General features: G+C 34.6%; 1 protein-coding gene across 1 annotated transcript in view; it reads left to right on the forward strand.

Moving 5' to 3' along the window:
• The window catches only part of LOC120637424 (dynein heavy chain 7, axonemal), a 48331-nt gene that overhangs the window by 9438 nt on the left and 17832 nt on the right, over nt 1-21061 (forward strand). Inside the window, exons 18-62 of the mRNA XM_039909263.1 lie at nt 160-386; nt 573-717; nt 959-1087; nt 1169-1331; nt 1558-1673; nt 2173-2332; nt 2536-2672; nt 2899-3129; nt 3510-3675; nt 4117-4262; nt 4436-4561; nt 4689-4811; nt 5066-5226; nt 5601-5772; nt 6033-6215; nt 6381-6512; nt 6658-6771; nt 6854-6961; nt 7198-7395; nt 7739-7862; nt 8122-8297; nt 9097-9248; nt 9325-9472; nt 9696-9908; nt 10587-10759; nt 11341-11482; nt 11844-11957; nt 12055-12165; nt 12661-12849; nt 13146-13375; nt 13902-14127; nt 14452-14634; nt 15267-15492; nt 15762-15907; nt 16137-16332; nt 16487-16557; nt 16727-16884; nt 17177-17330; nt 17615-17748; nt 17881-18154; nt 18415-18556; nt 18811-18989; nt 19420-19583; nt 20158-20299; nt 20405-20471. Coding sequence (XP_039765197.1) covers nt 160-386; nt 573-717; nt 959-1087; nt 1169-1331; nt 1558-1673; nt 2173-2332; nt 2536-2672; nt 2899-3129; nt 3510-3675; nt 4117-4262; nt 4436-4561; nt 4689-4811; nt 5066-5226; nt 5601-5772; nt 6033-6215; nt 6381-6512; nt 6658-6771; nt 6854-6961; nt 7198-7395; nt 7739-7862; nt 8122-8297; nt 9097-9248; nt 9325-9472; nt 9696-9908; nt 10587-10759; nt 11341-11482; nt 11844-11957; nt 12055-12165; nt 12661-12849; nt 13146-13375; nt 13902-14127; nt 14452-14634; nt 15267-15492; nt 15762-15907; nt 16137-16332; nt 16487-16557; nt 16727-16884; nt 17177-17330; nt 17615-17748; nt 17881-18154; nt 18415-18556; nt 18811-18989; nt 19420-19583; nt 20158-20299; nt 20405-20471 — 7171 coding nt within the window. The remainder of the gene's footprint in view (nt 1-159; nt 387-572; nt 718-958; nt 1088-1168; nt 1332-1557; nt 1674-2172; nt 2333-2535; nt 2673-2898; nt 3130-3509; nt 3676-4116; nt 4263-4435; nt 4562-4688; nt 4812-5065; nt 5227-5600; nt 5773-6032; nt 6216-6380; nt 6513-6657; nt 6772-6853; nt 6962-7197; nt 7396-7738; nt 7863-8121; nt 8298-9096; nt 9249-9324; nt 9473-9695; nt 9909-10586; nt 10760-11340; nt 11483-11843; nt 11958-12054; nt 12166-12660; nt 12850-13145; nt 13376-13901; nt 14128-14451; nt 14635-15266; nt 15493-15761; nt 15908-16136; nt 16333-16486; nt 16558-16726; nt 16885-17176; nt 17331-17614; nt 17749-17880; nt 18155-18414; nt 18557-18810; nt 18990-19419; nt 19584-20157; nt 20300-20404; nt 20472-21061) is intronic.

Here is a 21061-nt window from a genome sequence, read left to right on the forward strand (position 1 = left end):
ATAAATCTAGAGTATATTCCTTGTATTAAGAATATAAATATATAGTCTATACAGCATACATCAGCTTTGTTTATTATTCAAACTTGTAAAATATATCAGTAAAGGAGGCTATTATATTTATTGATAAAACTTACTTTCTCATATTTGTGCAAATTACAGATGTGGCGTGAAATAATGAAAGCTTCATACACTGAACCAAGGGTATTAGACGTGATCACCATAGATAAGATGTTGGATCGATTGCGTAAGTCAAATAATCTATTGGAGATGGTCCAGCGAGGTCTCAATGCTTACCTCGAGAAGAAGCGTCTATACTTCCCACGTTTCTTCTTCTTATCTAATGACGAGCTTCTTGAAATTCTTTCTGAAACTAAAGACCCAATGCGGTATGTATTTAGTATATTTATTATTTACAAATACTTAATATGCGAGAATAATGTTGAATAACTATATAAATTAACAGACTACTTTATTTTTGTTTATTTTAGAATCGTGATAAGGCTTGCTTAAAAATTCATTTTAATATTCTAATAAACCGTTTTAACATTGTTTTTATACATAATATTACACAGCGTACAACCCCATCTCAAGAAGTGCTTCGAGGGAATTGCAAAGCTTAACTTCACTGAAGAAATGGTGGTAACGCACATGAAGTCGTCTGAAGGAGAAGTCGTAGGACTTACTATGACTATAAATACCGCGGCTGCTAGGGGTCAGGTATTTTCTGTTTACATACAGTGAATTATTGAACCTTACAAATTGTGTTAAATTTGGGCTATTTTTCAACTTGTAACAGGGCAGCAGAATTGATCAGAATATTTTTAAAAACTCGTAATACAGAGCTGACTTTGCTTATTTTATTATGAATAACATGTTTGGAAACCCCTCACGGTAGTTGGTTAATTTATTAACCAACTACCGTGGGGGGTGATGTTGGCTTTATTTTTTTTAAAAATAGGTGGAAAAATGGTTGTTGGAACTAGAAAAATCAATGAAAGCATCCGTTCACCATGTTGTTGCACTGTCATTCGATAATTATTTGGAGTGTCCTCGCGAACAGTGGGTTCTTATATGGCCGGGACAAGCTGTAAGTAGCAATAGTTTCATACCCGTTTATCCTTTCCAATATTAAGTAATAAATCAAAGGAAAATGTTATTTTTTCCGTAGGTACAATGTATAGCAATGACATTTTGGACATCTGAAGTGACTGACGCGATTCACTTAAGCGTCAAGGCTATGAGAGGTTACTGGGATAAATGTAACTACCAAATATCTAAAATTGTAGATCTAGTGCGTGGTGCACTAAGTTTACAAAACCGGATTACTCTTGGTAATTAATTTTGTTTATTATTCATAAATTAAGGTTAATAAAGGCTCATCAATTCAACTTTTTCAGGACAGATTTGGGCTCGAAGCCAATTATCCAGATCTGATCTGAGTTAAATATAAATATTTATTTGCGTTGTTTAATTTAGAATCCAAACAAGTTTTTGCTTTTATTGCTACGAAGCATAATTAGAACCTTTTCGATAATCCAATAAGGTTTTTTGTTTCAGGAGCGTTAGTAGTGCTGGATGTCCATGCTAGAGATGTGCTTATGGAATTAATAGAGTTTAATGTGCAACAAGACAACGACTTTAACTGGCTGTCGCAAATTAGATATTATTGGGAGGTAATTGAAATATTCTACTACAAAGAAAAATATTCTATGGAATCAGACATCGTAGGCTTGTTTAAGGATATTAAATCGTGAGTGTTGATATTCTATCTGTGATCTTAGGCTCCATAGCGCTGTCGGTGAAAACTCACCCACATCCATTAACACATAACAATCAACCGGTTCATAATTGGAGCAAATATCTAGTGACTAGATTATTTGCTATTTTGTTTCGTTAAGTGTGAGTTTATTTGTACCAAATTAAAAAAATGAAATAAAATAAAAATAGTTTATTTGGGTAAATAAAATAACTGTAAACACTAATGGCTGGAGCCTTCTTTTAAGGGTAGTATACTACCCCTGTGTCAGAAGACACCGCTCTTCCATAACAAGAAATAAACATAAAATTGATTACTTATCGTTTCGGACTAAACTTGGCAGCTCTCAAAAACAAAAAGGTAGGTGACTAAAGCGGTTCTTTGTAATCACATTTAATCTGGTTGGCATTTTTCAGTTGCAAGAAGAAGACAACAGCATGCAAATAGCAACACGTATGATTAATTCACAGCTTATGTACGGTTACGAGTACCTCGGCAACACTGGAAGACTGGTAGTTACGCCACTAACCGATAGATGCTTCAGGACACTTTTTGGAGCACTACATTTGAATTTGGGTATATTCATTATTGGATCAGTCTTTATTTTATTTTATATATTGAATTTAATCTTTACTGAATATAATTAAGAATCCCTTTAATTCTTGAAATCATGAAATCCTTATTTTTAAGTTTCCTATTTATACCATGGTCTTTTGGTGCAGAAGTTTATCACCATGAAATAATTAACACTTTGAACAAGTATTTTGTTTGTAAATTAGGTGGAGCCCCTGAAGGGCCAGCTGGTACCGGTAAGACAGAGACTACAAAAGATTTGGCAAAAGCGGTTGCAAAGCAGTGTGTTGTGTTTAATTGTTCTGATGGTCTTGATTACCTAGCTCTTGGCAAATTTTTCAAGGTACGTTACAATTTAAATGATAAAGTTTCTTAATGGCCATGTTGGTGACATCTGATAAAGAAAGATATCATCTATTTATTAAGAGGATTATTAAGAAAATAGGAGATACCCACAATAGAGATATTTTCGATCTCATTAAATGACTTGTCAAGTCTTCTATTTGTTATATGGGACTAATATATTACAAGAAGGACTTTCATACCCGTTAAAACTTTTACACATTTAGGGGTTGGCGTCGTGCGGAGCCTGGTCGTGCTTCGACGAGTTTAATAGAATTGACCTCGAGGTGCTATCCGTGGTTGCGCAACAAATTTTATCTATTCAGCGGGGAATCAACTCTGGAGCAACAGAACTTCTATTTGAAGGGACTTTGCTAAATTTGGACAAATCTTGTGCCGTTTTCATTACCATGAATCCCGGTTACGCTGGACGATCGGAATTGCCGGACAATTTAAAGGTTTTGTGGAAATATATATTGTGTTTATTTAATAGTTATTTTTATATATTTATGCTATCTTTTTTATAAAATACAATTTTTATTATCTTAGTCCGTATGAAAACGCAGATTTTTTGTTTTACTAGTTTGTTTATCTTAAGTCATCAACTTTCACCTTTTGTCTTATTAAATTAAATTTAAATTTTCAAAAAATAATTATTAACTATATTCAATTAATCTTGGCTCGTGAGCACCGCATATGGATTTAGCATGTGTATGCGGTCATTTTGCTTTCGCTGTTATTGTACAAATATGACAACATAAGGTATATAGACGCCCACAAAGGTGAATAGAGCTTCTGTTAAATCTGTTATAGATAAACATTTTTCAAATATTTTTAGGCACTTTTCCGATCAGTGGCTATGATGGTGCCAGACTACGTGCTGATATCGGAAATCGAACTTTATGCGTTCGGATACCTGAATGCAAAACCACTAGCAGTTAAAATTGTCGCCACTTACAAACTCTGTTCCGAGCAACTCTCGTCCCAGAGCCATTATGATTACGGTAATTCTTATTATAATGACTTAATACTAAAAATGTAATTGTAAGTAAACGATAAAGGAATCAAGAAAAACAATCTACTTAATATGCACATTGCATTCTCGTTAAAAACCCACCGAGACTACAAAGTTAGAGCAGCAAATTCTGACAGGTTGGTCTGACAGTCGCGCGGAAATTCTATCTTCAATATTTGAATTCAAAGTTTATTTTTTATTCATGCCATGCAAGCGCTTCACTACATTCTAATCTAATGGTTAGCTACGAGCTTGAACATACTTTTGCAGATTGCCGCTTTATAAATTCGGACATTTCATATCGTATCCTAAGCCGTTTGCTCATATTCATATTTATGCACATATTCGTTTATATTGTGGCGATAAAAAAGTTCTTCAAGGAGGTTGCCGAAGAGTATGCATATTCTAAGCAGCATACATTCCTGTTCAGGTATGCGTGCTGTAAAATCAGTACTCCGCGCGGCTGGTGCTCTAAAGCTGCGGTACCCTGACGAAGTGGAAGACGTCATTTTGTTACGCTCCATTAAGGACGTCAATCTTCCGAAATTCTTAGAGCATGACGTGCCACTGTTTATGGTAAGGAATCTTATGATTTGATTTTTAAGAAAATAGGTTAAAAGGTATTCCGTAAAATATATTAAAAAGATTTCAGCTAGATATACTCACAAAATAATTAAAAATTCGAGTACATATTCTTGGTATAAACATTATTTACCTGATAATTTTAGTTACCAATGAAATTATTTTAGGGCATCATAGGAGACTTATTCCCTGGACTACCTCTGCCGGAAGCAGGTCTTCCGCATTTGGTAGCTTGCTTGAAGGAGGCTTGTGTACCTCTTAATTTGCAAGCCAATGATTTCTTCATAGAAAAAGTAAGTCATTTTTTCATTTATCTTTTATATAACTAAATATTTAGGAAATAAAAGTCTTTAATTTTGACGGTTATATTCACATTCTTAATTTTAAGTTAATAATTATTTTATGTAATTCCTCTTTTAGGTCCTCCAATTATACGAAATGATTCTTGTAAGACATGGCTTGATGTTGGTAGGATTTCCATTCTCTGGTAAAACTAAATGCTACCACGCCCTTGGTGGTGCATTGGGCTTAGTTTCTGAAAAGGTTAGTTTCACAAATATTTTAGAGTATTGATTGAGCAAAAAATGTCTAATTTAAAATTATACCCTGTATCATTAAAATCGGTGCTGCTTACTTGATTTAGAATTGTAGCCTCTTATATGCTTATTTGATTTGAGAATTATTGTATTAAATTAAACTTTAATATTTTTTCCATCCGTTTAATTACGATTCTCGAACTCATATCCAACGAAGTTACTCTTTCAAAAGCACTTATATGTTTCACAATTTAAACGTAGGGCTTGATGGACGAAAATGCAGTAGAGTGGACAGTGATAAATCCGAAATCCATAACCATGGGGCAGCTGTATGGGCAATTTGATCCAGTTTCTCACGAATGGTCTGATGGTATTCTTGCAGTCAGCTACAGAGCTTTTGCAGTTTCAACTAATGATAACAGGTATAATAAAGGTCAGATTATTGGTGGGTTTCTATGCAAAAAAAATTAAAGCATGAAGATAACTTTTTGGTAAATGCCGGTTCAATAGTTCGCAGGCTGAAATGATGATAGCGATAACTATGCCTAATGTTTAATGTACCTATGTGGTGGATACTTCGTTCTTTGTGATTTTTTAATACTCACCCTTTGTTAAAATATTTTTTGCTTAAGGTATTTTTTGAACATTCACAATAGTAAAATTCGCCCGTTTTATCTTTAAAACAATTTTTATTAATACAAATGAAATATTTTAACCTTTATATGAGGTCATGAGTGCTAACTGACCCAGCATTAGTGACATAAAACGTTTTTAATAATTTTCTCTTTTTTAACAGAAAGTGGTTGATTTTCGACGGTCCAGTAGACGCAATTTGGATAGAAAATTTGAACACCGTGTTGGATGATAATAAGAAGCTTTGCCTGATGAGCGGCGAGATTATTCAGCTTGCTCCCACCACAAACCTTGTCTTCGAGCCTATGGACCTTGAAGCGGCTTCACCAGCAACCGTACGTTCTACAATAATTGCAAAAAAATATCTTCCACAGTACATAAGAGTCAAATTATTATACTACTTATAATAAGAGCTTTTTGCTAAGAGCAAAATTATTCCGATTGAAGCGTTTGTCCTGGAAGGACGTACTTTTTCACCTTTCGCGATATAACCTCAATATTTCACTTCTTTACTTGTGCAGTCTCAACGTAAAAAAATATTATATATAATATAATTAGTGGGTATTCTTTTAAATAATTACTCTGTTTTCTATAGGTGTCACGTTGCGGTATGATATACATGGAGCCAAAAGGACTAGGTTGGAAATGTTTGATGGAATCATGGCTCAATACGCTTCCGGCAACGTTGCACGGATTCAATCGCAACTATATTCGTACTCTATTCAATCGATTTATGTCGCCGCTGCTTTGGCTTGTTGAACTCTCTGGAAAAGTTAAGGTAACGTTTCAATGACGCTCCACATTGTTATATGACTTAGAATATCTACTACAATTATATTCCATTGGTTTCATATAAATTAGCTTTTTATTCTTGATATACTCGTACATTTTTGCACTGATGATTCGTTATTTTAGTGTAAGTTTCTTATTTTACTTGTTACAGCAAATGTATGTTACTTCACGAAGTAACTTGGTCAATGCATGTATGATGCTTTTTGATAGTTTTATGGACGATTTTTATGATGAGAAATATGTTGAGGCCTTATCAGACCTCGATATTAGAGCTCAACTTGAGGTAATCTTTCACAAACATTCATTTCTTTAATTCGATGTTACCTACATCTTGTATTTTAATGACCTTTATTAATATGCTGTTATTTATTAATTGGGCAGTAATTTTTTATACTGTAGAAAGAAACCATACGTGGTATTTTTTTCAGGGAGTATTTTTCTTCTCGACGATTTGGTCTATTGGAGCGACACTAGAAAGCGATGGGCGTCCCAAGTTCGATATGCTATTTAGGGGCCTACTTGAGAAGGAATTCCCTGAAAAGGTTAAAACCTTCATAATTATTTTCTTTTCCTTCATAAATTTAATTACATGTTATAATTTTATTAAAATAGTTTGTTTTATAGGTAATAGAAATCTTAGGTTATCCTAAAGAAATTGCAAAGCCCGATAAAGCGTACATATTCACATTACCTAAAGAAGGAACAGTTTATGATTATCGTTTCATAAAAGAGGTAAGGATTTTACCCTACAAGAATAAAATAGAAATACGACTTTAAATTATTATAAAATATTTTAACCTGCTCTACGTTACCCGTAATTTCTGTTACGGGTTGGATTTTTGCATTTTGTTCTACGGAATGGTTTATCCTTAGCTTCATTTGCAGCTACTAGAAACATTTTAGAGTTTACTTAATAAATTGAGCATGATCAATGTTATAAAGTATTTAATAAAATTACTTGTTTTAAGGGCAAAGGGAAATGGAAACCCTGGCAAGACGATGTAGTTTCCGCGCCTCCAATCAGTCGTGACACTCCTCCTAATCAGATCCTGGTGACAACTCTGGACAGTGTGCGATACTTGGCTCTGTTCAAGTTACTGGTAACCCACCATAAGGCAGTGATGATGGTTGGACCTACCGGGACTGGGAAATCATCGTATATTATTGTATGTAGTATCTAGTATAGTTCTAACATAGTCGAAATGGTTTTGGCAGGATGAACTACACGCTGGCTTGTATATATCTGCTACAAAATATTTTGCAATCATAATTCATTTATTAGAAATTAATTATCACTTGCTTTAACGGTTAATGAAAGCATTGTAAGGAAACCTGCACGCCTTTTTCATTTGTTTTCCAAAACTTTCTCAAAGGCGTGTGAAGACCACCAATGCGCACTTGGCCAGCGTGGCGGACTACGGTGTAAAACTATTTTATTCATGGAAGAGATCCGTGCCGTGATCAATATAATTTTTTTAATGTATATATTTAATTAATAATTGCTTTTAGGATTTTCTAGTGAAGAGGGTGGATACAAAAGTATATAAAGCCCTAATTATGGCATTTTCTGCACAAACAAATTGCAATCAGACACAAGATATAATTATGGGTAAATTGGATAAAAGGCGAAAAGGTTAGTTGTCCCATTCCGATTAAGTTATATTTCACCAGCACTCTATTAATATCGGAATTTATATCGTTTTTACTATGAAAGATAATGCCTGTGCCAAGAATAGCAAATCGCTTCGTATTTTGGTCATAAAATTCATGAAATTACTGCATCCTCATCAAAATTTACCTAGCCCGTTATTATTCAGGGTCTGCAAGAATAATAAGAATAAGATTCTTTCTTCTTTTATTAAAAAAATATATTTCTGTTGTTTAATCGCCAGGCGTATTCGGCCCTCCAATCGGTTGCTATTGTGTTGTATTCGTGGACGATGTCAGCATGCCGCAAGCTGAGACGTACGGCGCTCAGCCACCTATTGAAGTTCTGCGGCAAGGGATCGATCTCGGCCTGTGGTACGACCGTAAAACTAATGTTGCGATGCATCTCACAGATGTTCAGGTTTGATTAATTATTACTTTTTTCATCTGTTGTATTTTACGGACTAAATTTTCCATTTAGATCTATATTATAATAATAATTTTCATTTCAATTTATTCTGCTGTTTGTGGGTTAATTTGGAATTCTTGTGTTATGGGTACTAAGATGACTGATGAATATTTTTAGGAATTATATATAAATAAATACTTAGAAAATATATATAAACACCCAGACACTGAAAAACACTTATGCTCATCACACAAACATTTTCCAGTTGTGGGAATCGAACCCACGGCCTTGGACTCAGAAAGCAGGGTCGCTGCCCACTGCGCCAGTCGGCCGTCATCATCATCATGTAACCAATGTTCATCAACTGCTGGACAAAGGTTTTTCGTAGGTAGTTCCGAATACTACGGTCTTTGCCGCTCGGAACTAGCGGCTGCCTGATGATTTCATCATCATCATCATGTAACCAATGTTCATCAACTGCTGGACAAAGGTTTTTCGTAGGTAGTTCCGAATACTACGGTCTTTGCCGCTCGGAACTAGCGGCTGCCTGTGAATCGCTTGATGTCATCCATTCTAGCACCTTGGAACCCCAACGTCCATCAGTTCTCCGAGCCATGTGCCCCGCCTACTGCCATTTTAGCTTTGCAACTTTTTGAGCTATGTTGGTAACTCTGGTTCTTCTTCAGATCTCCTCATTCTTGATTTGATCTCGGAGAAACACCAAGCATCTCATCTCTCTCCATCCTCTGCCGAGTGACCCTGAGGTGTGGATCTATGTTCATATTATTATAATTTATTTCAAATGTTACAGTTTATGTGTGCTATGGGTAAGCCCACGCCGGGTGCAAAGCTCATAACGCCACGGTTCTCACGACACTTCTCGTTCTTTTGCATTGACGAGTTTGATGATGAAACTCTAAAAGTAATCTTTGGAAGAATTATGTTATGGCATTTAGATACAAGGTATTAATGCAAATAAAGATGTGAAAGTTTATGTAGGTTAAGTAATAGTATTTTTTTAACCATTTATATTTTACAGAGGATTTTCAAAGGATTTCGACCCGTGTATAGAAGAATTAGTTTCTGGTACATTAGAAGTATATAAGCAGTGTAGACTAAACTTATTGCCTACACCATCTAAATCTCATTATACATTTAACTTACGAGATTTCTCTAAAGTTATATTGGTAAGTTTGATGTATTTTTTTTTTTGTGCGGTTGGGCTAATTATTGTTTTATAATTCGAAAAAATGCAGGTATACTTGAATGCAGTAAACCCTAATGGTTATATTATATAGTATTTGTTAGTGATTGCAAGTTTATGGCTTTTAATGGCCCCGCAAAAAGTAAAATATTTGAAGTTAAAAAATATTTGTGTCCTAAAAAATTGTTACAATTAAAACTCCCTAGGGCGTTTTACTTTCGGTGCCAGAAGTAACTCCAGACCTTCAGTCTATAAAACGGTTATGGGTCCACGAGTGTCTTCGTGTGTTTTCTGACCGGCTGACGGAAGACTCAGATCGTCAGTGGCTGGTGAGTTGTCTTAGAGAGGCAACGGGTCTCCATCTTAATGACGAGTTTGACAAGTTACTTGCGCGACTACTTGAGGAACCTGATGATAAGGCAAGTTTATAGTTATATTTCGCCAATTTATAAAATAGTTTAATGTTTAATTATCTGTTTGAGAAATCTGCGATCCTGTAGATATTTACTAAGGCACGTTTTCGAGTATCCACAAAAGTAGATAAAGTTATACTTTTTAACACAGAATAAAAACCAAATTCGCGCGTTTGGCTTGGCCGTATATTTTAATCATTTTCATGGGAATATGTTTAAAACTATGCATTTTGTCACCTATGCAAACGCTGTGGTGAGCGCTGTTGTCTTATAAAATGGAGGCCTCGGGTTCGACTACCGAAGAAGGAAATAAGGGAATCTATTTTCCTGGTTTTTTTTAATATCCCCTGGTCTGGTCTAGCCTCCGAGGCTTGGGCCGGGGCACCCTACCGTCAAGGACGTACCACCAAGCGGTTGAGCGTTCCGGTACAAAGTCAAATAGTAAACGATTAGGGTATGGGTTGAGCATAAACTGCCGTACCTCTAACACATTAGCCCGCTACTATCTAAGACTGCATCATCCCTTTCCACCAGGTGTTTTCCAAAAATGGCATTTTACGTTAGAGCGAGCATGCCAGTTGAAAATGCCTAGTAACTTTTGCCTTGCAGGCTTCTCATCTCATTTGTAATAAAAATGCAAGTAAAACTATTTATATTTCTAGTTACCTATTACCTTCATTTCAGATAACGGATCGACATCTACGCAATCTTATTTACTGTGACTTTGCCAATCCGAAAGTGGATACGCGTTTTTATATGGAGACTACGAATATGGAACATTTGAACTCAACAGTAGACGCATATCTCGTAGAGTTCAACAATATGTCTAAGAAACCAATGAATCTCGTGCTTTTTAGGTAACATGATAAAGATTATTTCATTTATCATCTATTAATTTTTCATTCATCTATTAATCATTTATTTAATTATATAGAATTAAGCTAAAAGAAAAGAGAGCCGCGATCCTCAAATTCGAAGCAATGATGCGAGAAGGATTAGGCTAAGAAAGAGTTGGGAATTGGTTGCTATGGTCCCCCCGCATATCAGGAAGTCAAATCACAATTTAGAATCACACTTTAGGAAGGATAAACACATACTTTTATCATATATCATTTTATAATTGACACTTGTATCTGCCAATGCCACACGTTTTATTATTATTTATTTGTAAAACCAATTATTTAATTATAATAATACGTAACTGATGTTCTTTTTTAAGATTTGATATATGGATTTTGTACCATCGGTAGTATCTTTTTAAGATGAGTTATATCTTCTTCTTCCTACTTCCATTATGTGGGAACGGCACAACAAGTCTTTTTTAATCTTAAAGGCTTTTTGTATTTGTTTTGTATTTTATGTATGGATTAAATACCAAACACATTTTAATTTTTATAAGTATATTAGTAATCGGGGGTAATTTTGAATTAACTTTCAGGTTTGCGATTGAGCACGTATCAAGGATCTGTCGCGTGCTCACTCAGCCACGCTCGCATGCGTTGTTGGTAGGCCTGGGTGGCTCAGGCCGGCAGTCCCTCACGCGTCTCGCTGCTCACATCAATGAATATGATCTTTTCCAGGTATTTTATTACATCCACTATAATACGAAAACATTGCACACTATATTATTTTAATACGTTGCGTGTATAACTTTGTCGCTTATAAAATCCTGTACTAACGAATACGTTTTGGATACCATTTAAATTATAGAGAAAAGCTATTCCTAACACTCTTGCTGAACCCATCGCATCTAGCGATTGGCACGCGGGACACAATTATTGTATATCTACGCCATCACGAATGCAGGCCAGGCTGATAGTCTTGGTTTTGTCTTTGCTTTAGAGTCTCTACTCTGTATTTTTATTATATATTTTTAATGGTAAACATATATGATTTCTTTGGTATAACGATTCAATATTAAGAACTTAACTTTATATATAGGTTGAAATGAGTCGTACTTACGGCAAAACCGAATGGCGTGAAGATTTGAAAACTTTGTTAAGAAAATCAAGTACTCCTGACTTGCATATGGTATTTCTGTTTATTGAATCCCAAGTAAGTAACCATACGTTGCCAGGAAATGTATGATATAGTCCAATAAATTTTAATATAATATTACTCAAACCATACTGTTTTTTTAAATACAAATCAGATAAAAGAGGAAGGTTTCTTGGAAGATGTTAACAACATGCTGAACTCTGGTGAAGTTCCGAACATTTTTGTTGCTGATGAAAAAGCAGAGCTTTGTGAAAAGATGCGAGTTGTAAGTAGGAACAGCGTCGAAAATAATAGCTTCAATACAAATTAGGCGCTAGTAAAGTTGGCCCAGCGCCTCTGTCTATCGAAACATTTTTTTTACAAAAGCGGTGACCAATTATTGTCTTCCGCTAAAGCTTTATTTATAATGTTATAGTCATTGATGAAAGTAAAGTCAGCCTTTAACATCGTAACACTTACAATGTCTCTCATAAATTCTAGAAAAACTGTATATCAATAAATGAAAAACAATAATCGGTTCTTTGAATATTGATGTCAATTTTAAATATAACATCAAGTTTCTAGTAAAATAGACTCATAAAGGTTTTTAATAACTGTATAAATATTCAAGGGTAATCTTTATGGCCAAATGGGAAATATTTTCTGAAAAATCTAGCACGTTGGCTAACTTGTACTCATAATATTTCTATTTCATATCACCATAAAAATATGGACAGTTAACAACTGGATACAGAAACTAAATTAGACTGGTTGCTTGCAGATTGATCGGCAACGTGACAAATCTCTTCAAACAGATGGCACCCCAACCGCTTTATACGCGTACTTTGTGTCCATAGTACGTGATCAATTGCACATTGTGCTTGCAATGTCGCCCGCTGGCACATCATTGCGCACTCGTATCCGGAAGTTTCCCTCCCTCGTCAACTGTTGTACCATCGACTGGTTTCAGGTAAAGCGTTCATTTGGTAATTATAGAAAAGGTTGTTCGTTTCCAGTACGAAATTTACTGTTAATTGTTAGATTTTATTAAAACTATCATTAAAATACTTTAAGGCGTGTAAAAAGAGTGCGTTATATTGCGATAAACAATTTTCCGTAACATTTTGAACTCTTTATCTTCTTGTTTTATCAATTATACAAAAATATTTAAGGTTGTTTAACCCCGAGCAACGTTCATCTTGCTAAGGGTCGTAATGATTAATGATAGACATTCAGAAATACACAAATAAATTTGCAATTTTATAGGAATGGCCACCAGATGCTTTACTTGCTGTTGCAACACGGTTTCTAAAAGATATTGAACTTACTGAACTAGAACGAGGAACAGCTATTAAGCTGTGCCAAATGTTCCATACGGACACGCAAGAATTAACAAAGCAATTTCTGTTACGACTCAAGAGATATAATTATGTCACGCCTACAGCTTATCTAGAGCTTATTAACATGTTCAAATCACTATTAAGCAAGAAGAGAACGTAAGTTTGTGTATTATTAACTACTAAACAGATATAAAGAATATGATCATTGTTGATATCTCATCCTATCTCCATCTCACCTTAGCCAGTCAGTTCTTGCATATCATAATATGATAATATATTGTTATGCATTGTGCTTATGCAACGTGTCTTTTTTTTTAATGCAACAGACATCGTTTCTAGAAACGAACAATGTTTGATCTAGATCAAACATTTGACAATTACTCAATTAGTTGCCGTGCTGAAAGAATGGCTAAACGTTTAAGTTATTTTAGTTGTAGTTTAGCTTTTTGTGACAGAGCTCGTCCGAAATTGATGTATGTACACAAGAAGACAGGAAGATTCATTTTTTTTTGCAGTTCTTGTACATAATACTTAGGAAATAATCACAATCGTAATTATATAATTATAATGGAGTTAAACGTGTTAGTTCTTTAAGAAGTTTGAAAGTAATTTTCCATGAAATTTAAAACTGAAAGTTTACTTAGGAATTAATTTAAGATTTTAAAACTAAAATAATTTTCAGAGAATTGTTATCCAGTGAAAAACGCTATATTACTGGGTTAGACCAGCTTGCAATAGCAGCGAAATCCGTTGCTGCATTACAAGAAGCGTTGGAAGTATTACAACCTAAATTAGCCGCCGGAGCTGCCGCTGTTGCTGAGACTACCGCTAAGGTGGAGAAAGAGAAGGAAGGAGTTGCTCTTGTCGAAGCAGAAGTACTCGTTGATCAAGCTGCGGCAGAAGAACAGGCATGTTTTTTCCATTTTGAAAGAGAAAGATAGAATAGGATAGTATTGTATTTTTTTCTGTGACAGGCAGTTAACTTTAAAATTAAAATTAATGTTTAAATTAATTTAGTTTTACTCAATTTAATGAACTGCTCAAGTCTGTGTTATTTCTTTTTTTTGTAATTTGCCTTCTCTTAAATAGTGTTTACCAGCATTAGCAATTCACAAAATTAGATCCCCAAATGTTAAAATTTTTCACAATACGTTCCACAATATCATTTTACAGACTAATTTGGTCAGCAATTCTTGAGCATGGTTTTATTAAATGTAAAATTGTTAATTTAGGCAAGAGAAGCCCAGGGTATCAAAGACGAGTGTGATGCGGATCTCGCAGAAGCGATGCCAATTCTCAATTCTGCGTTGGCCGCGCTGGATACTTTGACACCTCAGGATATTACTTTTATCAAGACAATGAAGAGCCCTCCCCGAGGAATAAAACTTGTCATGGAAGCTATCTGCATATTGAAGGTTTATGCGTTTTTTTTGTGTGATATTTCTATTTTTATTCGCACTATTATTTTATATTCTTTAGAAAAATATAAACTTTTTGTTTTTAAAACTGGATTTATAGGTAAGTTATTTTATTTCGTAATTATTATTTTTATTTTACTTAATAATTCAAAAGGAATTATAATTAATATCTAATTTAAAATTTTTACATTGCATTCAACAAAAGGATGATCCGGTAAGTTTATTTTATATTTAGCACTTAACTTGACTTGAAAAATTAACTTTATTCTAATTTGAAGTCGTAAATATCTTGTCGTTGAATTATTGAGTTAGTAATTATATTCTAATTACCTAAGGTGATTTGATTAAAATTATAATAATTTGCAACTAAATGTGTTGATGTTGGCTGATTTCTGAATTTTGGTCGGAGATAGCCCAATTAATGTGTCCTGCTGCGTAACACGAGCAAGTTCATGACAAAGAGCCCCGAATGGGATCGAAACTAGTCAGGTAATTTCCAACAAAAATTTACGTGAATTCGACTGGGAATTATAAATGAACTAGACTCACGATAGTTTCAATTTGAAAATTTACAATAACTGCGAACTAAAATTTCATTTTAAAAATTCGTTTTACTCAATTGTTTTTAGGAAATGAAACCCGATAAAATTCCGAATCCTTCTGGAGTGGGTACTATTGAAGATTATTGGGGTCCATCGAAGAAGTTGCTGAATGACATAAAGTTCTTAGAATCTTTGCAAAATTACGATAAGGATAATATTCCACCTGCTGTTATGAAGAAACTTATGACTACTGTGATGCAGGACGATGGGTTTGTACCTGAAAAGATCAGAGCTGTGTCGGTTGCTGCTGAAGGTAATATATATAATACGATCGTTAGTAAGACGTAATTTGATCACGGTAAAGTATGGTAATTTTAAAAGTTTTTACGTATCTAGCTGTTTTTTGTTATGTTTATTTATGAAATATTAAGATTTATAGTGATGAGTTAAAAAAAACTAATAGTTGATATGATGCAAATTTTAGTTACATTACATCATTAGTATTTTTAAAGTTATGGGTAGCAGATTTTTTTTATTTTTATATTTATATGAATATGCATACACATTTTCATATGAATTCAGGTATGTGTAAATGGGTGATTGCAATGACGAAATACGATAAAGTTGCAAAAGTGGTTGCACCGAAAAAGCAGCGACTAGCGGCCGCGCAAGCTGTCTACGATAAAGCTATGGCTGCGTTGGCCGTCAAACAAGCACAGTTGAGAGAGGTAAAGATATCATAACTTTAATTATAATCAGTAATTATAATAAATAAAAACAGTAGCTAGGATGAACAGATAATTTGACATCCCTTTATGGTCATCATTGTAGTCAGCAGTCTTTGATTCCCACTGAGGCTATGTCTCTTCTTACATAGGAGAAAACGGACATTCGCAGGTTGGCTTGTTGTTCGATAGGTTATAGGTGTCTGTGGATCTAACTTGATTGTGTGTACAGGTGCAACTGAAACTGGGAAAACTAGAAGATGCGCTGTCAGAGCAAAATCGCCAACAAAGGATGCTAGACGACGAGGTTATGGATTGCAGTAATAAGCTGAAGAGAGCTGAGATGCTCATTTCTGGGCTAGGAGGAGAAAAGCATAGATGGACGCAGATAGCTAAAACATTACGAGAGACTTACAACACACTAACTGGTACGTCAATAAATTAATATCAACCAATGAACGTCCACGTCTGGTCCACCTGTATCCCAAGGCTACTTTCTGCTCATTGCTTCCATTTTAAAATTGTCGTAATTCAGATATGATAAAAGTAAATTTTTAACGAGTTATTTGATTTCCATTTCAGGAGACATATTAATTGCAGCTGGGATTATTGCTTATTTAGGACCATTTACAGCTGCATTTAGAAATGACCAAGTAAGAATATATGTACAAAATATGATAAAACTATTTTCGAATGATTCCATGACTACTATCAGAATAAAACAAGTTACTTTTCAGTAATAAGGATTTAAAAGCAAACTAAAATACAATTAAACCCTTAAAATTAATAATATCTTATCTATTAACATTATGTTATCCAAAGGTAAAGAAATGGGCCCATGCATGTCACGATTGTGGAATTGTTTGCACTCTGAACTTTAGCCTAATAAAGTCTTTGGGCGAACCTGTTACCATTCAACAGTGGAACATCGACGGCTTGCCTGCGGATGACTTCAGCGTTGAGAGTGCAATTATTATCATGTAAGGATTTTTCTGTTTGAATCAGTCATCTCTACTAAAACTTTGATGTGATCGATCTAATTTAAAAATAATATTATATTTATAATTTTCCGTTTCAATTCTTAAAAATTAGCTATTATAGTTGTTAACCAAGGTCGCCTTTTCGCCCCATTTTATTTCTACTCAACTTTAATGTCTGGCTAATGAATAAGGTGTACTCAGACTATTCTTGTGGTGTGTAATCAAATTGAATTCAGTTATTCATTAATTTATACTAAAATGTTTTACTTCATTGAAAATGAAAATATTTTAGGACAGCTCGACGTTGGCCGTTAATGATAGATCCACAGGGTCAAGCCAATCGCTGGATAAAGAATATGGAGAAGCCAAACAATTTATGTGTGGTACGGATGGCACAAGCTGATCTTGGTCGCGTGTTAGAAAACGCCGTGCAATTTGGACAGCCGGTAATATTCTGTTACTGTGGTCGTATTATAAAAACTAAATGGTTTTAAAGCAAAAATACGGAATCTTCGTAACATTAAGATTATCTTATTTATTTTTATTAGGCCGCCAAATTGTATACATTGTTTTGTTGTACTTTCTTTTTTTATATTTGTGTTGTGCAATAAAAGTATATTCATTCATTCATTTATTTAGTTACCCCACTGTCCAACGGCTTCGCACGCACTTGTTTAGTTTTAAATTAAACCCGCGATAATTATAAATAAACCCCGAAGTATTTTTTTAGGTTTTACTTGAAAATGTGCTTGAGGAGCTTGACCCGATGTTGGAACCATTACTGCAACAGCAAACTTTCAGACAAGGTGGTGCACTATGTATTAAGATTGGAGATACCATCGTTGAATATAATAAAGATTTTAAGTGAGTGATGTCATATGTAAAAATTCAATTATACACATAGCTCTTTGAAGCTAACTAACTAAAGGATTGAGTGAGTACACTCTATCCTTTAGTTAAACTCTAGTTAAACCAATTTTTAATTATGTATTTCAGATTGTATATAAGCACGAAATTGGCAAACCCACATTACCTGCCTGAAGTCGGTGTCCGAGTAACATTAGTAAACTTCATGTTAGCCAAAGACGGTTTACAAGCACAGTTGCTCTCACGAGTGGTGGCTCGAGAACGACCAGATTTACAACAAGCCAAGGCAGATTTAACAACGCAAGGGGCAGAGCACCGTCGACTTTTACAAGATATTGAAAAAAAAATCCTTAATGTTTTATCCACCTCGGAGCATTTGCTAGAGGATGAGGAAGCTGTGCAGGTAAATTAGTTATCTATGTGTGTCTAAGATTAATTTATACCCAAGAACTTTTTTAAGAAGGGAGAACTTATCAAGAATGAAGAATTTCAAATATACAAATTTATTCAAAATGTCTTCCTTCTTAAAATAACTACCCTTAAACCTGTTAAGGGATTTACACGTAATAAGGAATACTGGACCGATTTTATAAAACAGTTAAAATGTTCGATTATGAAAGACATACAGCACATATTTTAGGACAGTTGTTCGTCTAATTTTAGATTCTCAACTCCGCTAAAGATATGTCGAATGAAATCAAAGAGAAGCAAGAGGTAGCTATGGTTACGGAAAAGGCGATCGATGTAGCCCGAGACGATTATGTACCGATCGCTGTACATTCAACAAACTTATTTTTCCTTATCGGTAATTTTTACTTGGTATTTTTATATGGCATGTTTTGTTTATGTTTTTTTAACTCTTATTTGGATATAGTAATTCATACAAAGATCGTACATACCGTCATTAATAAATCATTTTATTATGCAATTTTAATACATTATTTCAATAAACTTCGAACTGTATCTCAAAATGTGATTGAAAAATCTTAGCTTTCTATATTTGGGTAAAATGTAAGTTATTTTCTATACAACATATTGTTTGTTTGTTTTTCAATAAAGCTTCTCTGGCAAATATTGACCCAATGTACCAATACTCGCTGGGCTGGTTCGAGGGTCTGTTCACGGGGTCTATTGACAATACCGAGAAGGTGGAGGACATTCCCCAAAGGCTCGCAATTTTACGCGCCCATTTTACATACTCACTGTACGCAAACATCTGCAGGAGTCTTTTTGAAAAGGTATATAATCGTTAATCTTTATGTCGTCAGCATCATCTTTAGTCTCCTAATAAATAATAAATTTTCTACTATAATTGGACAAATGCATGATCAATTCACAAATCTGCTCTGATGCGGGTTGATCTGATTAGATAACAAACTTCGATTCTTTGGTTGCGATGGGTAATTGCGTGGCTAAAAATTTGTTAACTAAATCGTTTGCTTTGTGGTGTCACAACTGGACAAAATTATTCTCGTGGTGCAAAAGTCATCATCGTCATTTAAGTATAAAGCTGTTTTCTTCTTGTATTATTTTAGCGGTATAGTCACGTCTTCTTCACTTCATCTGTAACGCTTGTATTTTTACAAACATAATATCTGTTCCCTCATTTCATCATCTTTAGAATGTGTATTATTTTATTAAAAAAAGATAAATTCATATTGCCTATAGGATAAACTGGTATTCTCACTACTTCTCACCGTTACCATTATGGTTGCGGAAAGTAGCTTAGAGCAAGGCGACGTGATGTTCTTGCTAGCTGGCGCACAGCCACGCCATGTTCCACCGAACCCGGTCTCATTTCTTAGCCCTCAAGCTTGGTCAGAATTAAACGGGTACGCAAAATATAATATTTTTATACCAAACATACTTATGTAAGTTTCAAATATTTTCAACGTTACGGTTACAAAATTCAAAAAAAAATTTCAAAATTCGAAATTCATTTATTTCAAGTAGGCCTAATACAAGCACTTTTGAAACGTCAAGTCTGTCCGTGTGTAGTGACTCTACCACCGGTTCGGAAGGCAGATTCTACCGAGAAGAAGCCGGCAAGAAACTCAGCAGTTGCTCTTTTCCAACATCAAAAATTTACATTTTACATTTTAACATTCATTTTTCTATCTTGTGAGAGATGAAAGCGGAGGCGGATGCTTAGGTTACGATAGGTTAATACCTATCGTAACCGTTCGTACCTATCGTAAATTGTCCTTACTCATTTTTTTTTATTTGATAGTATCATAACAACTGATGTTAAGGCTAAAGTATGTCGGGATGCAACTATGTGGCCGCGTTTGCTCTCTTCACTTCTCAACTAAGAATACGACCAATGCATTAAATAAGCGCTGGAGTCTTTATGAAATTGTAGTTGTCAAAGCACTAATTATAATTACCTTTTTTGCTATTATACAGACTTAACGAGATCGAAAAGTTCCACGGCATTATAGACCATTTTATGAAAAATATATCGCAATGGGAATCATTCTGCGATTCACTGGATCCCCACAATCAACCCTTACCCGAACCGTGGAATAAGCAGCTTAGTATGTTTGAGGTAAACTCTTTGTTATCTAGAGCCTCAAAAGTACTGTGCACAAGGCAAAGGCTGTATTTTATTTTTCATTAAAAATGGTTTAAGGCTGTTTTATTTCAATTTTAGAAAATGTGTGTCCTACGATGCATGCGTCTAGATATGATGGTACCAGCTGTTCAAAACTTTGTCGAGGGTAAGTGGCCTGTGGTTTTTTTTAATAATATTACACTTTTGGCTCTAAAAGATGATAGCTCAATCGGCAAGCTTAATCAATCAGTGGGCAAAAGTAAGGATGGAACAGCGAGGAGAATAGGAATGATCGAATCAGAAATGAGATGATCAGTAGAATAGTGTGTATATCTCAGAGATGCAAAAAAAATGGGTAGCTTAGAGGACTCATGGATGCTGAGATAATAATTATAGCTATTATTAAATTTGTATTTCATATTCGTTTGTCCAGCGATTCAAAATACGCTGTTTAACTTTTGGTTACGAGGTTTCGGATTTGATTCCCAGAAAGGGCCAAACGATTTCATGAAGGTATTGAATGTTTCTGCTAAGAAATTGTAAGTACCAACCTGGAGTTAGGAAAGTGGCATCTTCCACCCTAGAGCATCGGAGACAACCCCTCAGTTCTGGCTATTATCACTAATTTGATGAAAAAAATTGCCAATGCCCGTCAAAACCAAATTGGAGAAGCGTGGTTGAACTAAGCTCTTAAAGCATCTTTCCTATAAGAGAATCCAGCTGTGAAAAATGAATAGACTAAGGATGATGATTCGT

This window comes from Pararge aegeria, chromosome 3, assembly GCF_905163445.1.
Source record: "Pararge aegeria chromosome 3, ilParAegt1.1, whole genome shotgun sequence".
Classification (NCBI taxonomy): Eukaryota; Metazoa; Arthropoda; class Insecta; order Lepidoptera; family Nymphalidae; genus Pararge; species Pararge aegeria.